The following is a 23,822-nucleotide window of genomic DNA, read 5'->3' on the forward strand; positions in this document are numbered from 1 at the left end:
AGGCATCACAGGACTGGAATACCCTCCGCATTCGCCTGATTTGACTCCATGTGACTTTTGGTTGTTCCCAAAACTCAAATATGATATGGGACAAAAGCGTTACGATACTATTTACAACATACAACAGTTAGCTTTAACCGCGACTTTAGAAACGATTCCAAAAAAGGAGTACAATGACTGTTTCGAAATTTTTTTTAAAAGACAGTTACGGTGTTGTATTGACTCAAAAGGAAAGCATTTCGAGAATTAAAAATATAGTTAACGTCTTGTAATTTTTTCGGTACCGGTAGTACCAGAGCCTGGACAACAACTGTATCATTCGTGTATACGTAATCTTGAAATTTCTGACGCAACGGAATTTATGACAATCGGAATTGTTTAATTATTTCCTAAATTTTTTTTGTGTTTTCTAGGAAAAACGGAATAACTCTGATCGGAATTCATTCCGAAAAGTTCCATAATACGTGACGAGGTAGAGTTTATACCGATCTTCAACAAATATCAAAGAACGGTTATTAATAATGTCTATGCAGGTATTTTAAGACAAATAGTTTCTCTTAAGTCCCGATTCCCCCCGATAAACGTGAAGAATTTTTTCGAACAAAAAGACGCAATATTATAGATTTTACACCCATAACACTGATAGCCAAATCCGTCAAAAATATATTTGGAAAGTATCTGCTGCAAATTTTGTCGACAGAATGTCAATAGAAATATAAAAAGAATTGTTGACGGTATATAACACCAGCATATGATTGCAAAAACTGAGTTTCATAATGTGCTCCATTAAATAATGGAATACATTAAACAATGTAAATAATGATGTATTCCATTTCAATGTTTACAAAATAACGTTTTATTTTTTAAACATAAAATAGAATAATTTTTTGTTCGGTTTTTATAAATCACAATCTGCTGTCAAATTTTATCGGCAGGCTCTATCAGCAAAACACAAATGCGGACATCAGATGAAAAAAGATCTGTTGTAATATCTGAGCAAATCTGCTGCTAATCTGTCGTCATATACGGTATATAGATTGGTTACTGACAATAATTTTACTATTTATTAATTAAACAGCATACGTTTAAGTATAGTATTTAACTATACCGCTTTTACATCGTGATTATATTAAATACATACATTTTGCCATGACTACATTAAGTACATTCTGTCTAAACTTGACTTCACATTTTGTTAATTATAATTAAGTTAAACGATACTTTTAATAATTTTTCCATTAATTTGTAATGAACCTTACACAATAAACAAGCATTAATCACGTCTGATGTATACAGGTTTTAAAACAACCTTTCGTTTATCATATTTCTAAAGAATTATTTACAAAAATAAGAGAAAGTTTCTTTCTCTTATGAGAAAAATGTCTTAGATATAGATTTTATACCCATTCTCTCAACAGATGTCAAAGAATAAAAATATTTATGTCTATATTAATAATGTCTGTGAAGATATTTTAAAACAAAGAGTTTTTCTCAAGTTCCGATAATGTTTCCTTCCAAAAATGTGAAAGGTTAAATCTATGAGTTAAATCCTTAAGGATCGCTGAAAAAGAGGACACAGGTATAGATTTTACATCCAGCATATGCTAGACCTAGACAATAAACGTTGACCATGTATCTGCGCACGGATATTATTGACATAAAAGTATCTCGCAAATTTCTTTGTATTTCTACATTAACCTCTTGGCAGTTGCGCGAAATAAAAATGCTTTTTATGTTTTAATAGAAAAATATTTTTAAAATAATTTAAGATAATTTATGTGGACAAAATACTAAAATAATCTTTTGTAAGTCAAACACGTCTCAATATCTCAAAATAGCTTAGCGATGTATACATTACAAAGTGTACATTTTGGGAAATAATGTCGAAATTATCCTAGCTTGATTATTATGGTGGCTTGATTAAAAACCCTTGAATGATGATTGCTTCAATTAGAAGCAACGGTTATTACTTGGGTGGAGCAGTCGCTAAACAAACTTTGAAATTACTGCAATCGAATGTGTACTAACTTTGGAGATGACGGAAGCACGTGATAAACGGTCACGCTCTACATTGAGTTATATAACATCTCGTAGTTTAATCTTATATTATATATTTCCGATTCAATATGCCTTCTATGAAATTCTACGGTAATTATATATTTTAAAAATATTTGTAAAATGTATATACAAAATAAAAAGTATCTATATACAAGAAGTATATATACTTTATACTCATTAACTACTTCAAAAAACAGCAGATTATAATTTCACAAAAGAATAATTTAAATTATATTCTCTTCTTTCATTTAAAGGTAATCAATTTAAGTAATTAATTTATTTATAAGATTATTTTATAATTTTATAATTAGAATGATGAAAATTATATACATATTTATAAACGTTTAAAGATTTATTTTTTATTTTTGTTTTCGGCGCATTAATTATTAAATAAGAGAGACCTCCGCGTGACGTCTCCCAAGATGAAATTCCGCGTAACGAAAGTGATACACCGTATTCGTTTTGGCGGCAAAAATCCTCGATCTCTCGTAGTAATTATCGAGGTAACATTAAATCAACAGATCACCTTCTGCAAGCAACGAATGGCTTGATTATCACATCCACATTCCTACCCGAAAGTGGGGCCTCCGAGCCTCGAGAAGCGGTTCCCCGCGTGTTTCGCAGCGCGTATGTGTTTGTGGATACTCATGCGTATACATCGTGCTGCGTGCGTGTGTGTTACCGGCGCATATGTGCCAACGTGGTTCCCCACTTTCGTTGGCCCCCATCGTGAGTTTTCCTCGTGCGCGTCGCGTCGGTTCGTATACACAATGGCTCTCGCACTATAGTTAGATCACGATGGTAGTATACGCGTACGCAACGTGTATGGTATAGTAAGCGATGACTCGCCTGAGAAGGGGAGAGGAGATGAGAGAGAAAGAGAGACGGGATTCTACTATGAGAACAGGCAGGGGAAGGGAGAAACAGGAGGGAAACAGAAGGACGGAGATCGAAAGAGAGAGTGCGAGCGAGGCAGAAATTCAGTCTTACCCAGTCTTACCGTTTCAGTTTCACTCCGACACGGTCTGAAATCGCGCGCGTCTAAACTTGGTTCCCGAATTCTTTCGTCTGTAGCGAAACATTCGTTCCGACATCGCGAGATTTATCAGTTTTCCCCGAAACACGAACGACTCCATCGTTTCGACGTTTCCTTTCGAGACGGGGGAGGCTTTCCAAGCGGGAGAAAGGAATCGTTTAATTTTTTTATTTCCCGCGACTGCCGCCGGCTCGAGAGAAAGGAACCCGGCGAGAGACTAGCGTGAGTAAAGATGTTGAGCAATCGATCGGCGCGTTAGAGAATACCCGGTCGCGTGCGATTCTCACGAAAATGATTTTTCGCTCCGCCGCGTCTTAAAACGAGGAAGTTTGAAGCGGAATCGCCGAAGTTGCGTCGCGGTGATTCATCGTTGAACCGCCATTTAACGATTTAACGCGCGGCAGTTAAATATGAATCATATCAGTTCGATGTTTTGTGTGTCCGGCGACTTCTTGTCCCGGCAAAAAAGTGGAAGTTTTAATCGGAAACTTTTGTCTGTTCTGCGAAAACTCCTTCTGTAAATACTTAATTTTTGAAATTAATATTAGTATTAATATTGATATAAATATAAAGTCGCCGGCACATACACACACACTTTTGTTTAACTCGCTTTTAAGATAACTTCTAAGTTAAGAGCTCGCTTAACTTAACAGACAGTTTTATCATAACATTGTGCTAAAGACGTGAATCAGAAAGGAAGTGTAATTAGATATCATCTAGTTCATTGAGGAAATGATATGTGAATTAACTTACGCCCACGTTCGTCAAATAATATCAATCTGTAAAGTGGCTAAAGACGAGAACAACAATGGAAACTTTCTTGATTAATGTGTTAATTTAATTTACACCTAGAACCAACTTGATGACTAATAAACGAGAAAGTTGCTGACTGCGCGACTAATTGCGAGTTTACTGTCAAGTTTCATCGTATTAATGTCTTTAAGTAGTTTTTATACAATATCGTTTCGTATCACTTCGATATAAAAGGCTTATAGTTTCGATTATTGTTAAGTTATAAGTTTTGCAACTAAACTCGAAATAATTAAATTACTTCGCTCCTTATTAAATTAATTATTACATAATTCAATTCACTAATTTTTACATAAAACGAGAAACAACATTTTTATTTCTTTCCAACTTCAATTTCGTTTGGCTTTCTCTAAAACACAATTATATTGAAGAAGAATCATTCAATTGTATAATAATATATATTAAAGAAAAGTTTCCGGCCTAAGGATAGAAGACAAAAGAGAGTAAAATAAAACAATAACCCTTTTTATTTTTTCATCTAATCACCCTTTATTTTAATACATTTTTTAGAACAATAAATTCATTTTTTTATATCACTGAAAAAATATTTTAAATTTTTATCTTTAAAATGATTTAACACTGAAGAGATTACTTTTTCATCGTTAATAAATGTAGTTTCCACGCAAATTGGATTTAAATTTTAAAAATTAATTTTTATCTTCAACATTTATCCCATTTGCGTGGAAAACGTTTATCAATGATAAAGAAATGATCTTTTCGATATTAAACCATTCTAAAAACAGAATTTCAGATTATTTTTTAGTAATATTTATTTAGAAATAAAGGGTAATTATACTAAAAAATAAAACTATAGTTGTTTTATTTTATCCTCTTTTCTTCTTCTGTCCTCGAGTCAAAAATTTTTGAAGCTTACTGCATAACGTTACATAATCGGTATGAACCATCTTGAGAACCTTCAACTAAATCAGATTTGAGACCCTCATGTGCATTTAAATTAATATCCAAGCGTTTCGAATATATCACAAAAAGACATCGAGAAAAATGCTTCTAGCCGCAAAACAGTCATAAAATTGTTGCGCTTCACCACAAGAGTTACTCAACATTTGCATAATACTTCAACTTTTGCAGAGAGGCTTCAAATGACTAATCAACGCGATGAGGAGTCTCGCGTGGAAGCGCGCAATGTTTTGTTCTACATAAGTAATTTCGCGAGAGCGCATTCAAGTCACTCGCGGGGAGTTTCCACGCGACTTCGAAACGCCATGCTCCACACGCCGGTCGTTACGTCGTAGCCGGTATTATCGATTCTTCCCCCTCGCCGTATTATGGTGTATTTATGAAAACCACCGCGAATCGCGCGATGACGAACGCTCGTAAATCGCAGCAGCAACGATACGCGACGTCGCGTAAGAACGCGCTCCGATTGCACGTGTCACGTTAACTTGCGAGGATCAGTAACTATGACGAGAGACAGGTCGGCTAAATAGATACTACCTGGAAGTACTATCTGGAAATATTATCCGGAGGATTGTAAAGCCTGACCTCGGGTCGAGATTTAACTTTCGATTATTCATCATATCGAAGGGCCGCACCTCAGACTCCGGCTCCTGCCTACTCGGCGAATGTTTCTTCTCCCGCTCACGTTTCCTCTCGATGTGAACCACCGCGAACGAGATTGTTCACAGGTGTGCGCGTTTATTTTTAGCGCGCGGAAAAAAAGAAACGTTTCGCTTACGTTTGTATATCGCGCAGATAAGCGCGCGATTGTACGGCAAGACGCGCAGATGCTGCGTTTCTCGCATACGCGGGAAAAACGTGGCGGTTGTCGAAGATTAATATTGACAAGACTCTAAGAATAAGTTTGACAGAGTAGATTTTTATACGCACGCGTCTTTCCGTTTCTCCAACACGAATCGACGGCCGCGAAATCGTTAGCGATTACGTCGTAATGTCGTGCGCTTAATAAGCAAATAATGTCTGTCGTTTTGAGAGAGAAAAAGATGATATTGCTCGACGTATAGTGTAGTAGGGCAAACATGTGTCAGCATTCCGCTGGATAACTACGACGCGATTCTAGCTCTGATGATGTCAGAAGATTTTAATTGGAGAGTTCGCGTACGTACTGCTTTGCCGAGATGAAGCGATTTATTAATGAGCGTTAGCGTCATCGTGCGGCGTGCGGTTTTCCTAAGAATAATCTAACAGAGTTCTTATGATTCTATGGCGCCAACTGTGCGTCAATTGCGAATTAATTCTAAATGGCACGTAGCTTTGCGCGCAAGGTGTTCCAGACGTATAGTGTGACTCATTTTACATCGCTCCTCGAATCTTCGATTGAAGACAGTTGTGAAAAACTTTTTTAACTTTGAAGTTAATTAACGCGACTTTATCTCGGAGACTTTCTCGCTTTTTCTTAGAAGTGACGCGATGCCGCGAGTCTGACGATTAGAAATTCAACGTTGGAGAGAGGAAGGCTTCGAGGATGAGAAAGGAATTCAGCTTGTAGTTTCGTGGAAATGAGGAGTAATCGAACGCGGTTAGCATAAAGTGATCTAATCCTTTCGCAAGATAAGACGGAGGAAGCACGGCCGCGTCGCTTGCGAGATGCGGGATTGCAAGTGCGAGCATCGTCGCGTCATTTTCATTCTTCGCTCTGGCCGTGGATTACTTAATGCGCGGACAGAGAAGCAAACTTTCTCTCTCGGTAACTCCATGCGCTTTCGAGACGATATACCGGTGCGTGACCGAGGTCCGTATAATCCGCAATCTTATATGTTCGTAGTATACGAGGTTGTGCGGAACGATAACAATCAACGCGCGCGCAAAGCCGTCCTGAGGGGCCGCCTTGCATCATTGATCGTATTCTGCATAGGGTGCGTAGGGTGCCGACAGGTGAACGCGTTTTTCAGAAACGGGCTTTCGTTATGTGAAAACGTACACGCGAAAACGTTCCTATCGTTTCGACGATTTACGAGGATAAGGATCAGCCGCTGACGAGTGCCGCGGGACTCTGTTACGCGTTCGACAAACAATAGCGTGCAATTGAGCCGTGTGCGCAGTATTTTCAAAACAGGAAGTCGCCGACTCTGCTTGCCGAGCCGTAAAAATTCGCGTTGATCACGAACACCTATTTTGCCTCTCGGCCCATTAATAGTTATTAGAACGTCGGAGTTTACTGCGCATATAAATTACTGCACGACAGAGAAACGAGAGGGAAGAAGCACTTAATTGAATTAGATTTTAGCTTTAGATTGGATTAATTCGTGAGGAATGTAATTAAATGGACAATGGAATGAATAATTTGGAATATGTACTGAATTAAAATCAAAGTGACATTGGTCGATAATTAATCGATAAATTACTATAATTAATTTATTAATTAGTAAAGTTTGCCACACGAATTGCGCGACTAAGATATTCGCTTTTCACCGCGTTACGTGAGTATCGATTCTTCAATACGAATTGAAACTTAGAAAGTCCCGCGCCTATGGATACGGCCAAGGCTATGGTGGACGGCCAAGGTGCTTCAAACTGGGCCAAACATAAGCCTGATGTCACCGAGACGTGACATAATTAAGAGCGATGTACGTGACTGTTATAAAAATTCGTTTAATTACGTTCGTTGAGGCGCGTCATCTTCAGGACGCTTGATGTCACTGCATTTGCCACATATTTACCACAGAAAAAAAAGGAGACAAAATAATATAACAAAAAGGCAAAGAAAAAAAATTAAGAAAAAATTAAAAAAAAAAACAGAAATAATTAATTGACAACTACATTTTACTTTAATTAATTTTAACGGGAAAGATGAAGAGAGAGCTATTTATTTTAGTGAAGCGCTTTTCAAATTTTCCCTTTATACGAAATAGCAACTACAGTGTCGTTAATTGTTAACGAAAAGCAAATACTTGCGAGCTACCGCGCTATTGTCTTTTTAACGTTCTGGCGTTTCATTGTTAATTTTATTAGCATTTTTGTTTATCGGTCTGTTAACAGAGTTTCGCAGGTAAAAGGGAATGGGATACGGCACGGAAATGGATGGCTGCGGACGTTTCATGAAATATTCCCTGTTCTTCACGAACTTCGTTATCTTCGTAAGTTCCAGTCCCTTTGCTGAAGATGTAATATACTAGCGCAGTAATGTATAATTATACTATTGATTTATGCTCCAGATTGGCGGGATTGTCGTAACGGGTTTGGGCGTGTGGGCCTTGGTTGACAAAGTACCATGGATAGGCGAACTCGTTGGAAACGATCTGTTAACCGGCGCAGTTTACGTTTTACTGGTCGGCGGAATCGTCGTGGCGTTTATCGCCTTCTTCGGATGCGTCGGTGCGTCGCGGGAAGTCAAGTGTATGCTTCTGACAGTAAGTACCAAGGATCTATTTTCGAACCGGGAAAACGTTTCAACCAACGTCTCGATTTCCAGAGTTTACCTGATTTGCCGACTTGAACGACGAATTTAATCTTTACGGAAGACAAGCTTATCTCAAATTGATTAAACATTGGCCGGTATTCATAGTCGGTTCTTATATTTAAGACCGTCTTAAGTACAATCTTAAGATGTTATTAAACAATCACAAAGCCGTATTAGCATCTTAAGACATTACTTAGGACGGTCTTATTAAAATAAGAACCGACTATGAATACCGGCCACTGGAGATCTTATTATACTTTCCAAGCATCAAGTCACGCAAACTTATCAAGGTATCGACTCGTGACGGTCGATTAATAAAATCCATTTTTTTTTTTTCAGTACTTCATAATCGTATTCCTGCTGTTTGTGACTATGCTCATCGGCGGCGTCCTGGGGTACGTTTTCCGCGAGAAATTGCTGGGCACGCTCGACAGAGAGATGAAAAGTTCGCTCCGACTTTACGATCATCGTAAATCCATTCGTGACGCCTGGGACACCACGCAATCGACGGTAAATAATTTCCGCGGACGTTACGTGAATAAAAGTTAATTTTATCAGACGATCAAACTCGTGGCGCGATCTCGAGCGCGCTTTATCTTCCTCGAATCCAATTGTTGCTCGAAACTTCCCGAAGCTTATTCAATTCTCGCTTTCAGCTCCACTGTTGCGGCGTTAACAGCTGGAGGGACTGGGGAAGCTTCGGCCTTAATGTCCCAGAGAGCTGCTGTCGAGAAATTCAACCTGGCCAGGTAAAAATCAATTATATTTTAACGTGATTGCGTTACTCGATGAAATAGTTTATCCACCGACTTCGTCCGCGCTTATAATTACGGCAATTTACTATGTACGTGCATCTCGTTACATAATAAACGTGTCGTGTTTATAAGGCGTGTTTATAAACGTCTGTCCGCTTGATAATCCTCACTTTTATCGCAGTCAATTAATTCAAAGGTGAGATTCTGATTTACATTTTGCGCAAAATGGAATTTTCCTCGATAGAGGTAACGACTTTTCGTGATTCGCATTAGAGACTCGCGCGATTGCGACTCGACGCGAATAATTAGGTATTCGCAGTCTAAGCGATTCTTTACGTGACACACCGAGTTTCCCTCCCGGTCGAGTACCGTCAATTTGGCCCGCAATTACTTAATCGACCGAGTTTTTAACCGCCTCAGTCTGCGCCTCTCACACTTTCACTCTTCCGATCGGCTTTCTCGCGAACGAAGAACCGCGTTTCTCATGGTCGTTCGATCTGCTCGCAGCGATTCCACTGCAACGCCGGCCCAGACACAGTAAATCCCTCCAACGCTTACGTGGAGGGTTGCATCAACGGAACGCGAATCTACATGCAGCAACATGCGGCCGTTATGGGTGGCGCTGGTATTGCACTTGCATGTCTCATGGTAAGAACGCACACACTTTGCATTTTTATGATACTCTTCTCGGTTAAAATTGAACCCTCGACGCTATAAAGTCGATCGAACCCGAACAAGTATTCCCTTTACGATCAAATTAATTTTAAAATTTGTCTAGCATTTTCTGTACTTTTTCTTAAAGTCATATTGTGACTAGCATTCTTGAGCATATCGTGTGTTTAAGCAAATATTCCTTTCATTTTCTTCGTTCCTTGATATTTACTAAGTATTTTAATTCTCGGATCATTGCAGTTCTTCGGAATGATATTCTCCTGCGCACTCTTTAAAATGATCGAATGACAGCAGGACAACAATACAGTCTGAGGCTGAGGCAGTTTTCGTAAAAGAGAAGAAGGAAGTGGTGAGTCTTCGAAATTTACAGAAGATTCGCGCAACTTTACCAATCAATAAAATTACTTGTCGCCATAAACGCGGTTGATTACACCGTGACAATAAAAAAAACTGAATCTCCATCCAATTGTACAGGTCTCGCTAATTTGTTACACATATGTAGCATTACGCATTATGATTACCATTACTCTTTACATTTTTTATGTAATTTATACGTTTAAGATATTTTCATTTAGTTACATACATATATATATATATATCACTAGTGTGTTAGTGCATCGTACATTATATGTATTTTGTGCCGTAATAAATACAATATGTATATATAATATTGTGTCCATTGATACAATTCTCTCAATAAATATTTTTGACCGATATTAAATAAAATGTAACAATTTTTTATTTTATAATAGCCGCTCTTTTATATCTCATATGATTAGTTGTGTCATATTCTTTACGGAAAAAATGATATATTAATAGCATAGATCTAATTGAAAAAAAATTATTTTACGATATGTACAATATGTATAAGCAATGTTTTTAAAGGCCGTGATGCTTGTACCGAATGTAATTGCGATTAAATGCATGGATTTGGACTTCTCATTTTCCTAGTTATAAATTAAATATTCTCTCTCTTATCTTAAGTTTTAACTAAAATTTTATCCGATAGAAACAAGTCAACCTATAGAGGCCCTCCACCACCCCCGCCGATCCCGATCGGCGGTCCTCTTTTCTTTAGAATCCGTTTTTTACATTTTTATCACTTATTTTATTTCATTTATAATTTATTTTACAATATGTAAACAGTTACAACATTGTAAAACAGTTACATTACAAAACTGAAAATATAATATACAATATACAATAATATACAATAAAATTATATACAATATTTCTTTTTGACATAAAATTATAACTTTCGGTATACGTACAATAAAACGAAATTCTTACAATGTGGCTATTATGTAACATTTCTTATTATTAAATAACTAGTCCAAAGTTATTTTTACTTCATTTTTAATTTACTCGAGCAATCACAACCAAAAAGATCGTTAATAAGATTACTTATATTACTCAATCAAGCAGAATGTCAATTATTGTCATACTATTTTTGTGAAACTCAAAGGAAACGACCAATATGCGAAAAAATAAACAAAGCTTTGATGTAAGACAATGATCAAACTGAAAAATACGCGACGAATGAAACGATCCCAAATCAATTCTGATACACATCATTTTTATAACACTTGATCGTTGCAATGCGCGCGAGTTCCCTATATAATTATTTCTCTTTTGTGAACAAAAATTTTACACGTTAATGATAATTGTTTTAACATTGAACCTTTTCACACTTTTATTCAATAAATTATATTACTTGTACTAATAGTGATAATTTCTAATATAAAATTTTGAATGAAAGATCTCCCGAATTTATTAACAATCTTTTAGCAAATAAAAACTACTAAAGTTTTAAAAAGTAAACTGTTTACCAAACACGTCATGATTTCCGTCTTATTATACACACATCCGTGATTACATTTACACAATTAATATTATACAATTAATATTACAGTATATATATTTGAAATACTAATATACAATATACACCAGGACATAATTATCTGTAAAAATTGATATTACTTAATTAATATAAAGATTAGAGTATTTAATATAAAAAATACTAATTTTTAATATATTAAATAATTTTTATATTAAAAATTATTTAATATAAAAGAATTAGTAATATTTAATGTATTTTTTTAGTTATTGTTAAAAATATAATAATAATAAATATAATTATATTTATTATTATTATATTAAAGTTATTAACTATAATCATTTCGTCCACAATCTTTTTAATTATTGAATTATATCCCCTTGTCCCTGCCTACCCGAATCCCTACTTACCCGAATCCCTACCTACCCGTATCCCTACCTACCTACCCATATTCCGAGTTTATAGTCCTACCTTGCATCATTCTATCTTGATCACTCATCAGGTGTACAACAAAGATAGAATAAGCAAATGGCGCTAATAGCGCACTCCCCGAATCCAGCTATATTGTCTGTCCTACCTACCCGTATTGCAATTTAGTATAAATCTAATACAAATCTTTAATTCAGACCGCGACACGATTTATAAGGGACCTGATTTGCTGGTTAATCCAGCGGGATACCTCAAAGTGATATGATCACTTGAGATTTGGGAAATGTAAAATCTCAGGTTTTACACGCGCGCGTTTGGGATTTAATTAAGGAGGGATTTTCGAATCTCGCACATATGCGAGAAAATTTAATATAAAGAAAATAGCCCTACTTTGGGGAAATAAATAGAAATATCAAATTATTTTGTATGTTATCTTATGTATATGTTAACTTTACTTTACAAACCTTCTGGTCAATATAGACCTTATACCTTACAAGATGTAGCGTAGTTTCCGTCGTATCTTCCGGCCAAGATTGGACTCACCTTTCGTTGTTACTGGCCAAATCCATTTTGGCTGTATGTTAGCCAGAAAATGAGAAGGAGACAAACTCCTTCAATGCCGGCTGATTAACAGCGCCAGCAGACGATTATAATATTACGGTCGATTACGAATCGTTCCGATCGTTAATAAGCGCGCGTTAATCATATCGGGAAAAAATTAACAACTACGTTGGATCGTTAGTAAAATTATAATTAAGCGACTTAATTTTGCTTTTAATTTCACAATGATACGCGTAATTAATGTATTCGTCCAAGAATTATATAGCAGCAATAGAAAGTAAAAAATTATATCAAAAAATGAAAAAATTTTATTAATCGCGTTCTAATAAAAATCGTCGTGATTATATCTTACAATCAGTCGCAAATCTGGATTTCAATAGTATAATGTAGAAACACGAGACAACAGAAATTTAAAAATTAATCGATGACTCGATCAATCAATTATTTATTAATGAATGGGCAAATAATGTTTGGTATAAACCGAATCGCGAACCGAACCGCGAACCGAATCACGAATCGTTGCTTAATCTCACTTTAGATATTAAGTGAGATATTCAGACTGAATTGTGACGTGAGATCCAAAGGGACTAATAATTTCTCTACATAATTAATATCGCGATCAATATAATAAATTTATCAAGTTCTCGCGCATGTAACATTTGTCTTTACATGAAACAAACTTTCATATGCATATCTAATATTTCGTTATTATAATGCAAATTGTTATCAATATTATATTTAACATGACATATAAAAAATTATTCTGTCCCGCAACAAAATATTCACTGGATCTCACGTTATTTTATTTTGCTTCGTTTATACAAAGCCAAGCTACATGGATAGACTATAAAAGATTAGGATAAAATCAGCGCATTATACATATATTGTATATACAATAAAAATAAATACAATTAACACTTCTTAGAGTGATCTATATATAATGTAATAAAGTTCATGTAAAATATATGGAACATGAATCAAAATATCCTTTAGTCTTTTTCATTTGTATAATACATGCATATTGAATTTATTAATACATTTTGCTTCTTTGCAATTCATGTAATATTTAATCCTGGAAGAATATTTGGGATAGAGAGAGAGAGAGAGAGAGAGAGAGAGAGAAAAGAAAATGAAGAAACACATTTAATTGTTGTAAAATATCAAAATTTTTCTTATCTATGTAATCATCGGTTAATTTATTTTATTTCGTTAAACCTATCTATATCTTATCTACAGATACCTATATATCTTTTATAATTTCTTAATTCTTTAATTGTAATTAAACTATCTATTGTCTATTTATAAAAAAAATATTTTCCATTTATTTTTATTTTTATTGTATATATAAAATATAAATAGTTCTAAAATTTTTATTTTGCACAAAAAATAAAAATTACAAAAAATCTGATATCCAAAAAATGTTATTTTATATTCTGTACAATTTTATTTTAATTTTTTATCTTTTTCTATATTTCTTAATAATTTTAAAAATAAATTTGAAAAATATAATTATATAATGTAATAAATTTAAATAATTGATTTTAATATTGGACAAAAAAGATCATAACTAATATCTTTATATACTTTATATACTTGATAATAAAATATACACAGAGAAAAAAATAATATTGTATCAACAGCGCTGTCTAATTGGAAATAATCATGTTAATTCAATAACAGTATTAGTAAAACAATACTTATTTAATTTAAAAAAGACTTATTTTATTAAAACAAAAGCATAATGTATTGAATTAACAAGATTATTTTCAATTAGACTAATGCTGTTGATACATTATTTTTTTCTCCGTGTATATTTGCCAAATATAAATAATTTGCCTATAAATTTCAGGCGACTGGTATACTTCTGCGATACAAAAAACATTAGGTGTATTAATAAATAATGCACCGACATAAAGTATGTGGTTATGGGTGCATTCTCCCGTAAGCATAATAAATTGATAAATAATGATGCTCCAGGATTAATTATTCACATTCACAATCAGCCTAGTCTGATCTAGTCTATCCATTTTAGGGCAACGAATCTGTGAGAAGTCGCATTTATCTATATATAGTACTATTATATGAATACAATACATAAGTATATCTAATATTAGTCTCGCAAATTCGTTAGTTCATACTATTATAAAAAATTCGTCACTCACCGATCCGATGCGCAACGGGCGGAGTAATTCGGCCACGTAGCTGCGATGATACTGTAACAAAAACGAAAGATATAAATTAAAGAGGCGCTGAAAATGATTGATGTTTCAAAAGATACACATAATTTTACGCGTATCTAATTCGTCTTTCAATTAGATTTACTGATATAATTATCTATTTTCCGGAAAAAATATTTACAAAAATAAATTTTTATAAAATTTTTAATAATTTCTTTTTTTTCTAATTATTTTTAGCTTATCAAAATAAAACAGTCCGAATAAATGGGAAAAAATTATTAATCTTATGCAGATAAGAGATGATACTTACCCCAAGGTTGCTCCGCCGGTGCCCGATGTCTCCCTCGGACCTCCTCCTCCTCTCAGGCTGCTCGGGATGTCCAGTGTTCCCTCGATGCGAAGATGCTCCTTCCCGCGTGGATATTTTCTGTAACATATAAATAATCGAATCGATTAAATAATTGTTACGCGCATCGAATATCTTATTTGTTATTCAATTTAATTTTTTTTTAATTACTAATATCTTATTTGTTATTCAATTTAATTTTTTTTTAATTACTATCTTGAAAAAGTTCTTTACGTTAGAATCAACTTTAATAAAACTTTCCAAATTATTTCTTGAAATACTAATTTAATATTGCAGTGCTCTCGAACTTTAAATCACATAGTGATTTGAGTACATATGAAGTGCATATTTAAAACTAGCGAAAATAATTGTTTTCTTAAAAAGGATTGCACATAAGTAAACAAAAAAGAAATAGGAAAGTATGCATTTTTTACATGTGTCGTGTATCTAATGACGCTTATTTAGAACAAAAGGTTAGGAAAATGCATTATAGTCACACGACTTGTTGGAAAGATTTAAAAATCTGAGTCCTCACTCGTAAGTTATCGTTTGCACAGAAAAATGTACTTACAAATTAAGCGTGATTTAAAATTCGAGAACATTATTGCAATCGTTCAAATACCTCGTGAATACATTAATCATTTACATAATCGCGTAAGTAATTATTATTTTATTTATCCTATACTAGAGATGGCGATACAGCTTGAAAGTCGTGGATGAATAATAGATTACTGCCTGTTTTATGTGACATACGATTTTCTTATAGAATATTGCAGTGTTCTCGAACTTTAAATCACATAGTGATTTGAGTACGTATGAAGTACATATTTAAAACTAGCGAAAATAATCGTTTTCTTAAAAAAAGGATTGCACAGAGTGCAGAATTCTTATTATAAAACTTTTCAGAATGAATTCCGATCGGAATTAATTTTGAAAAGTTCCATAATATGTACCCTGTACACCTCGAGGTACTGAGCCCCTCCACCATCTGCAAGGTCGTACCCAGTGGGAGAGGATTTTATATCATGGCAAAAAAAGCCGTGTTTTCGATAATCAAAAAATTAGTGTACCGAACGCGCGCGCACGTACACATAAATAAGGCGCCGCTTTTATAAGATAATTATCGCGTAAATACATCGCGATAGGACGACAATTTCGCGCGACACTTTGTGGGCCTCCCGAAGTTAAAATTAGGAAATCGCTAATAATTACGATCGCACGACACTTTGCATCCTCGAAAATGCGACGCGAGGAATCGCTTGTACGATCGGCGGTGATTTAAAGTCACATAGAACGAATGGTCTTTGAACAAATGGTGCTGCTGTGTTAAAATACGTACAATTGCTTTTCCCGTTTTTCGGTTCTCAAACTGCTACTCTATCGTTATACCAAAGTCGTACCCGTTTGAGGGTTTATCGCCGGCGAGAAACCATGCGATAGCTTTTTTTTCGAAAATGAGCACCGAGTTTCGTATGCCAGCACGTTCGTCATTGGTACGAAATATTTAATAATGTAAAACATATATCAAATATTTTATTTAATGTATTATAATTAATTACGGTAGCACACTGATCGCACGTGGCTCGCGATGCTATCTCTTCGCTCGAGCGTCGCCGTAAGAATGGCGCGGAAAAGTCGTAGCCTATGGCCTATACCCGTTGCGCCGCGAATAAACAAAACAATTAAGCGCTCGAGCTGCCGCGTGAACTGTTAATACTACGTCACACGCAACGAAATATTTAAACTGACAAAATAATAATGTACGGTGTGTGCGTTTAATACATATCTCGTGTATTTCAAAGTAAATTCGATACGTTTATATGGATTTTCGTCGCGTATATTACTCTTCTATTTTATCAACTCGTTTACATCGCCTAAAGAAAAACATTTTAAATTAATTTAAAAAATGCGTAAGATACGACTGAATAGTGCGTTTTAGAATATTCCGTATAAGTCTCATAGTAATCTCATAGTAATCTCAGAGTAATCTCATAGTAATCTCATATAAATCTCAGAGTAATTGACACACTGAAAAATGTCTCTTGTCAATGCGAAACTCGATAGCGAGTCACAAAGTCGGTCAATTATGTTTACGATGTCACGCCGATGTTTTAAGGTGCGATTTCATTGACGCTAGAAACCAGCGGCAGCGTCAAGAAAATGTTGTGGGGGAAGAAGTTCAGACCGTCTCAACTTTTTAGCGTACCGCAAAATTCAACGGAACTTCTTCCCCCACTACATTTTCTTGAAGCTGCCGCTGGCTTCTCAATGAAATCGCACCTTTAAGCGGGGAGCACACACTTCTGCACAACGCATAATGCGTAAGCATAAGAAAATTGATTGGTCCATACACATGTGCATAAGGAAATAGACCAATCAGTTTTCTTATGCTTACGCATTATGCGTTGTGCAAAAGTGTGTGCTCCCCGCTTTATCTCGCTGATTTATTCACGCCCGGTCGAGTTCGACTCTCGACTTCCGTCCATGCCCTTTATTGCGGAGCTTCATCCACGGAAGACAATAGCGCGCGGTAACGACTTTATTAGGATTATCGACGTGCACACGTTACAATATCGCATTTACATTGCTCGAAGACATACTTAAACAACTCAATCCAGCGAGAGAGAATAAAAAAGTTCGCAAGAATAAGATTTCTAGATTTGTAAATGCGATGACACGCGTAAATCTTCTCTGATTCAGAAAGCACGCATTATTTCGCATTTTACCACACGGTCTCTATTTCTTTACGAGTACCTACTTTAAACGAAAAAATAGTTTTCATGAATAATACTCTAGAACTTGAAATAAAATCTAAGCATTGAAATATACAATGGATTTGACTCACACGGTACTCCCTTATTTAAATACTTGTGTTAATTAATGAACTATGGAGTTCGATATTTTAAAATTTGGTTCGAGATAAATATTCGTCGCAAATCTTTGAAGGCACTTTTAGTATTATATATATATATATATATATTCTCTATGTACTAAATATAAATTTATTCAATTCTTAACATTTTTCATAATTAATTTTGTTGATAATTGATATGCAGCATCAAGTCTCCCATAGAATCAATTTAAAAATCTCGTATTTTGACGAGTAATTTTTAAAAACCAACCGGTAAAAAATCGAAAAAATTTACACATTGCTGACATTATTTATAAAAGAGCCTGTTTTAAATTTTATGCAATTCTTAATATTTTTTATTTTCTTTATAATTTCCTTAAAATCTGCCGCTTGTAATTAATTTGTGAATACTGTTATGATATAATTTTGACTTTAATTAACCTGCAGAATAATTTACAAAAAACTTTTTATAATTTTAGATAACTTGCATGGATATCGTGAGTGTTTTTCTACGAATATTATTCTAAGGTTTCCCTGTGTGTGTACTTGGGTCTTACATATTCCAACATTGTTTGCGATTAGACCTCGCTGCATTAAAGCACGACGAATCGCTTATAATCCAAGCGTCTCGCTAAAGTAAACCTCGTCACCCCATCGTCTGTCAATTCCCTTCCCATTCTTTTAGCGGTTATTGATTGTCGCGATTTGCATACCGGGACGGTACAATCGCCGTCAAAACGTTATCTTAATTTCACTCTCTATGAACGAAATGAGAAAACAAGTGTATGAGATAAATTAATTATCATTATAAATTTACAAAAAAGAAGAGAAATTTTAATCGTTTTCTCTTTTAGCGAGATTCTTGGGCCAAGGAACAAAAAACAGGCAATTTTTCTGGGAAAAACGTCGCTCGTGCAGTTGACAAATTTACAGCCAAAGATATAAACTTAATAGATATTAGAAGTTAAATCTAATTTTGTCGACGCGCGAGTGTCTCGCGAACTTCGTTTGCGTATAATTTCCCGTATTATCAATAACGCAACTCTCGAAGTTACCCCTTAACGAAGTATCCCTTACGTTTATTCACCCCCGGTATGCGTCAGCTCTACGCGTTTCTTCTCGACGAGACGTGACTGGCTGCTATTCCGTAAACGTCTCATCGAATCATGCTCGTACGCGATTTTTCATTGTCTCTGACGTTCAGCACACACCCGTTCTTTCCCGACACCCTCTCTCGCTCGCGTCTCGTTTATCCGAACCCTCTGCGCGATGAATCGAAGGAAAAGCAAACGAAGCGGCCTCGTCGTTCTCGATGAATGATAAACGAGTAGATCCTGACTTTCCACGCGAGATAATTATTGACCGAGAACGGTTATACTCTATTGCTACGGCTATACTCCTTTTAATTAGTGCCTAGAAACATCGCGTTTGAACGCAGCTGGTGTATATTTTCAGGAATTCCAAATAGTTGTTGGCTTGCTTCAAAATGCGCTATATGGACACTGCGCACGTGCGCCGTACACGCCTGCAGCGATTCACCGGTGAATGAGCCCATATGCCGCGAAAGTCATCCTCGTGTAACGTGTTACAAAGGGAATGTCGGACAATGACGGATGAATCGCTACGTGCTCTGCGAATAATGCCGTCCGTTCTGCAGCGCCGATCACGATGAGCGCGCCGTCCTTATGGACTGTATTTTTTTCCTTTCGTTCTTTTGTCCGTACTCTTTCACCTGACGACTTACGTCGAGTGATTATGCGCTGTCAATATTTAATAAGCACGAATCTTATCCCGTCTTAGAAATCTAATGACATGTATCTCTTTAACACCGAAATTTTATATTAAATTATAACGTGAGCAAAATATCAGCGATTTAAATTAATTTGTATATCCCTATCTATATATAAATAAAATGGTTTTAATAATAATTCGTATTAATAAAATCGTATGTAGCAGAAAAATTTTGTGGATCTTCACAAGTTTTCTTAAAAGAAAATTGGACGTTTTCTGAGCGTCAGAGAGCAACTTTCATTTCACCCAAGAAAATAGGGGAAATTCGATTCCCTCGGTTTTCGAGGCTCGCCAATATCTGCGACCCCTTTTCTTTTCTTTTTTTTTCCTTGGCATACTTTACCGCACAGTCGAGGAAACTTATTACCGGAAGCGGAGGGAGATATACGATGAGAACGGGGAAAATAGCTGAAGCGCGCGATATCTACGTATTGATTTCGTCCCGAGCTTTGAATCCGAATGCGCCGGAACTGGGGGAAACCAAAGTCGTCCAGGTTAAACCGAGGACTCCGGGCTACTTCAGTCAGACACTCGCCCATAAATTAAATTGTATAACTTCGCCACCCGGAAAGAGAAGCTACGCGAACGGGCCAATGCAATTAGCCCGAGTATAGTCCAACAATTATACGAGTTAGCGTCATTGTAACTACGCCTCCCGACAAACATCGTCAAAGGATGATCGATATTGTCCGCGCGAAGTGCTCCAATGAACGTCGCGCGCGATCTAATTACGACTTGTCATTTTCTACAAAACTTGATTATCGCGCGTATACGCGTAAGTGGTTGATCCCATTTCTTGGAGGATAATCCGCAAAAATAGGACGGTATATTGTATAATAATATATTCCGAGAATATATATATATATATCTTGAGGAGGCGTTTGCTAAAAAATTTGCAGAATTTTTAAATTGCACGCTCTCCTGCATAACAAAAATAAAAGACGCGTCACTTGGACAACATGATGACGAATTGGCAAATATTTGCCGTTCTACCGTTGTCTGGCGAAAATCGCGCGCCATTACATCAACTTGAATTCTCGTGCAAAAATGCATCCTGCGCGAGCATGAAGGACGGAAGACGAGAACAAGAGGAAAGACGTGAAAGACAAAGAATAAAATGAATGCCCCGGTGAGAGCGCCCGACGATGGTGGCACTAGATGAAAATGGAACTGCGGAAGCTCATGAACAAGGAGCAAAAAAATGGCAATTTTCAGCGGAGCTCTGTATCGTTTGTGCCAACATTTCCCAACTTGTATAAGAGCAGAATCGCCGTCGCGAGCGGAATACTCGCTGGGCCAATAAAGGCGACTTTAGAAAAACCTACGCTAAAACGCAACCACACGTTTTAACAAGTTGCATCTTAAGTGCCGCGCCTTCGCGATGAACTAACTACCGGGAATACATTACTTTCCCTCGTACAGTATACAAAGAAATTAATATCGTAGCTTAAAAACAAAAATCATGCTAAAATGAATTATTTCTGTGACAGACAAAAAAATTTGAAGATTTTGGGATATTTTATTATTAAAATAGGGAAGATAAAACTTTCGTGTGTGTGTGTGTGAGAAAGAGAGAGAGAGAGAGAAAGTTGTAAAATAAAACAAATCTAAATCAAGATCATATATTTCCCTAATAATAATATTCTGAAAAAATATATATTTTTTCAAAAGATATAACTTATAAGCTTTTCACATATTTTAAAAAATATTAAAGATTTTCCATTTTCTAATAATAAATACAATTATACTAATTAAAAGTATTAATAAAATACAGTAATCACGTATATATCGCAGGATTTATTTAAAAAAACAGTCTCTTTATAATTGGAATTTTGTAAATTGCACGACGTAAATTTAACGACGGTTTCTCCGCGTCACGCGGCGATTTCTAGTCTCGGTTCTAGCAGGACCTCACTCTACGTCTCATGGGTCAATCCTATGGGTTTCTCGGCCAACACCATCATGCGCACAGTGCCTTGAGGTCTGTGCCATTGCCTGATGGAGAACGCAGTGCGCAGCCGGTACAGGACGTTTCCGTCAAAACCCCCACCAGTCCTCCGAGCACGGGTACAACCGCCACCGCCACCGCCACCTCCACCACCAGCTTTACCTCTCTCTCTCTCTCGCTCTCTCGCTCTCTCTCTTTCTCTCCTCCAGCACCACCTTTCTGCCGTCCACCACCATCGGCCCACCATCCACCCATGGAAACCGGCTAGTGCGCATTCTGCCTTTCAGTCAGGCAAACGGTCTCAACCTGCCCGGATCGACGTAGGCAGGTGTCGGCAGAGAGCGATTCTATCTACTTTAGTCGTTGTTACTAGCTGCGTTCGCGTCGCGTCGGATTCTCCCGTGCATCGTGGATTCCCTGAGGTTGCCTCGAGATCGTGGTGCCGTATCGAGAGGACAGGGTGACGAAGCGAAGCTCGGAGCACCGCGAGCGGGAGTGCCGTCGAGAGGGTCGCGTTGGCGGGGCCCGGCCGGGATTTATGGAACCACCCCATGGATAGTAACATGTCAACCGCCGCCTTCATGCATCGGTATGAGAAAAAAGAATATTAGATCGATACGAGACGCGAGTCGCGTGTACACACGCACCGCCCAACGCCGGCACACGCATATACGAGAAGCGTTATTCGCGCTCCTCCCCGTTCGTGTGTCGTCGGTCGTCCGGTTGGGGTTTCTCGCGGTTCCCTCGCGCGGCTTTCAAAAAGCTGCCTCCGTGTGGCCGATCGATGAGCTCGTTGCTATGTCGTGGCGCTGATAGAGGCGCATGGAGAAAGACCCTCCATGCAATCGCCAAAATACATAAGGGCACGAGTGTTGAAAAATCGCGTAAGAACAAGTTGGCAAACATAAATTAACATTACTCGAAGTGTAAACATTAGTCGCATATGATTGACATATTTCTCCGACTAAACTCCAACGTTTCGGAAATCTAATCTTGCGCATGCAGCACGTATATTTACCGGAGAATTTCACGTTTAACGCACAGCTTGATCGAAGCCTTTTATCGTAAAATTGTCTTTGCTCGTAAAATTGACTGACGAGAAAATCACTGCTGCCTCGTTCGTAACGACCGAGTGAATTGTGAAAAGACTTACATGCTTATGAAAGAGTCCGTAACAATGAGATTCGTTGCCTCATTAGAATTAATGCGTGAAACAATCGGTATTCAAAACATCTCGGATTTATTCTCGCTCTATCGGGCTGTCTCGATAAATAATCACTCTCCCCGCAATTAATATCACAAAATAAAAAAGAAGCAAAAGCACTCTTTTTTCCTATAATTTTTTCACGTAAGATTCCAGCTTTAGCGGCACGTTCTTCATTTAATAAATATCTACACGCAACTAGTTTATATCTGCGAGTTTTTTTTTTTTTTATGCGCGATAATTTCACTACGTTGTAGTGGAATAAATTACGCGCGCGAATCTTTACAACCAGTTCTCTACGTGTCGGTGGTAATGTTTTCGATCGAGGCACGACACAATTCTCTATCCCGATCGCCGGAGCGTGGAAGATTCTCGAGAATCCAGTCGCTGTGTAATAGTATGCACTTGCACAGGCAGCGCGGCAGAGGCTACTTAGACGGCATTCCATTAACCTGCATTTTCACAGAGGCAGGCGCGTCACCTGTTCGGTTTCCCCTGGTACACGACACGATGTCGAATCGGACCAGCCCCGGTTTCCTTGAACCTGCGGATACCGCAGCCATTGACCGCGCGCGGCCAGCTCTCGCCTCGTCTCCGTGACGAAAGGCCCTAAGTGCGCGGCGTTCTCTCTCTTCCTCTCTTTTTCCTCTCTCTCTCCCTCTCTCTCTTTCTCTTTCTCTCCCTTCCCCTGTATCCGTCCCCCACCTCGGCGATCTCTTTCTCATCTTGCCGGACACCACGCGGACGGATCCGCTTCTTTGACGATCTTGTACTAAAACGCTAATTACGCTTCTACTAAAACGCTAATTGCGTTTCTTTGGGCGATATCCTTCCAACGCGATATCTTTTTTTTTTGTAACTTGTGACGGTAATAGAAATCTACGGACGTATCAATAATATTGAAATGTCCACGATTATTGATTACAATAATTCTGATTATATTATCAGTCGTCTCAATATCAATTATCA

At 36.9% G+C, this 23,822-nt stretch overlaps 2 protein-coding genes across 4 annotated transcripts in view; both read left to right on the forward strand.

Moving 5' to 3' along the window:
• The first annotated feature begins 3,054 nt into the window (after positions 1 to 3,054).
• LOC112461095 (CD151 antigen) lies at positions 3,055 to 10,377 on the forward strand. 2 transcript variants are annotated; one of them, XM_025026176.1, is made up of 7 exons: positions 3,055 to 3,316; positions 7,862 to 7,959; positions 8,038 to 8,232; positions 8,622 to 8,792; positions 8,939 to 9,031; positions 9,545 to 9,685; positions 9,950 to 10,377. In XM_025026176.1, the coding sequence occupies exons 2-7, from the start codon at positions 7,882 to 7,884 to the stop codon at positions 9,995 to 9,997; spliced, it is 726 nt and encodes a 241-aa protein (XP_024881944.1). In that variant the 5' UTR covers positions 3,055 to 3,316; positions 7,862 to 7,881; the 3' UTR covers positions 9,998 to 10,377. The 2 variants fall into 2 exon arrangements, with proteins under 2 accessions (XP_024881944.1, XP_024881946.1); XM_025026178.1 differs by lacking the exon at positions 3,055 to 3,316 and adding an exon at positions 5,728 to 6,614.
• Positions 10,378 to 21,948: 11,571 nt separating this feature from the next.
• Positions 21,949 to 23,822, forward strand: part of LOC112461094 — a 42,118-nt gene continuing 40,244 nt past the window's right edge. The window contains exons 1-2 of one of the 2 annotated variants that reach the window (XM_025026174.1): positions 21,949 to 22,071; positions 22,104 to 22,238. In XM_025026174.1, the coding sequence (XP_024881942.1) occupies positions 22,201 to 22,238 (38 nt within the window). In that variant the 5' untranslated portion in view covers positions 21,949 to 22,071; positions 22,104 to 22,200. Of the gene's footprint in view, positions 22,239 to 23,822 lie in introns of both variants that reach the window. The other variant, XM_025026175.1, reaches the window with a different exon arrangement.

Source organism: Temnothorax curvispinosus, unplaced genomic scaffold (assembly GCF_003070985.1).
Source record: "Temnothorax curvispinosus isolate PA1 unplaced genomic scaffold, ASM307098v1 QBEX01011057.1, whole genome shotgun sequence".
In the NCBI taxonomy this organism is placed as follows: domain Eukaryota; kingdom Metazoa; phylum Arthropoda; class Insecta; order Hymenoptera; family Formicidae; genus Temnothorax; species Temnothorax curvispinosus.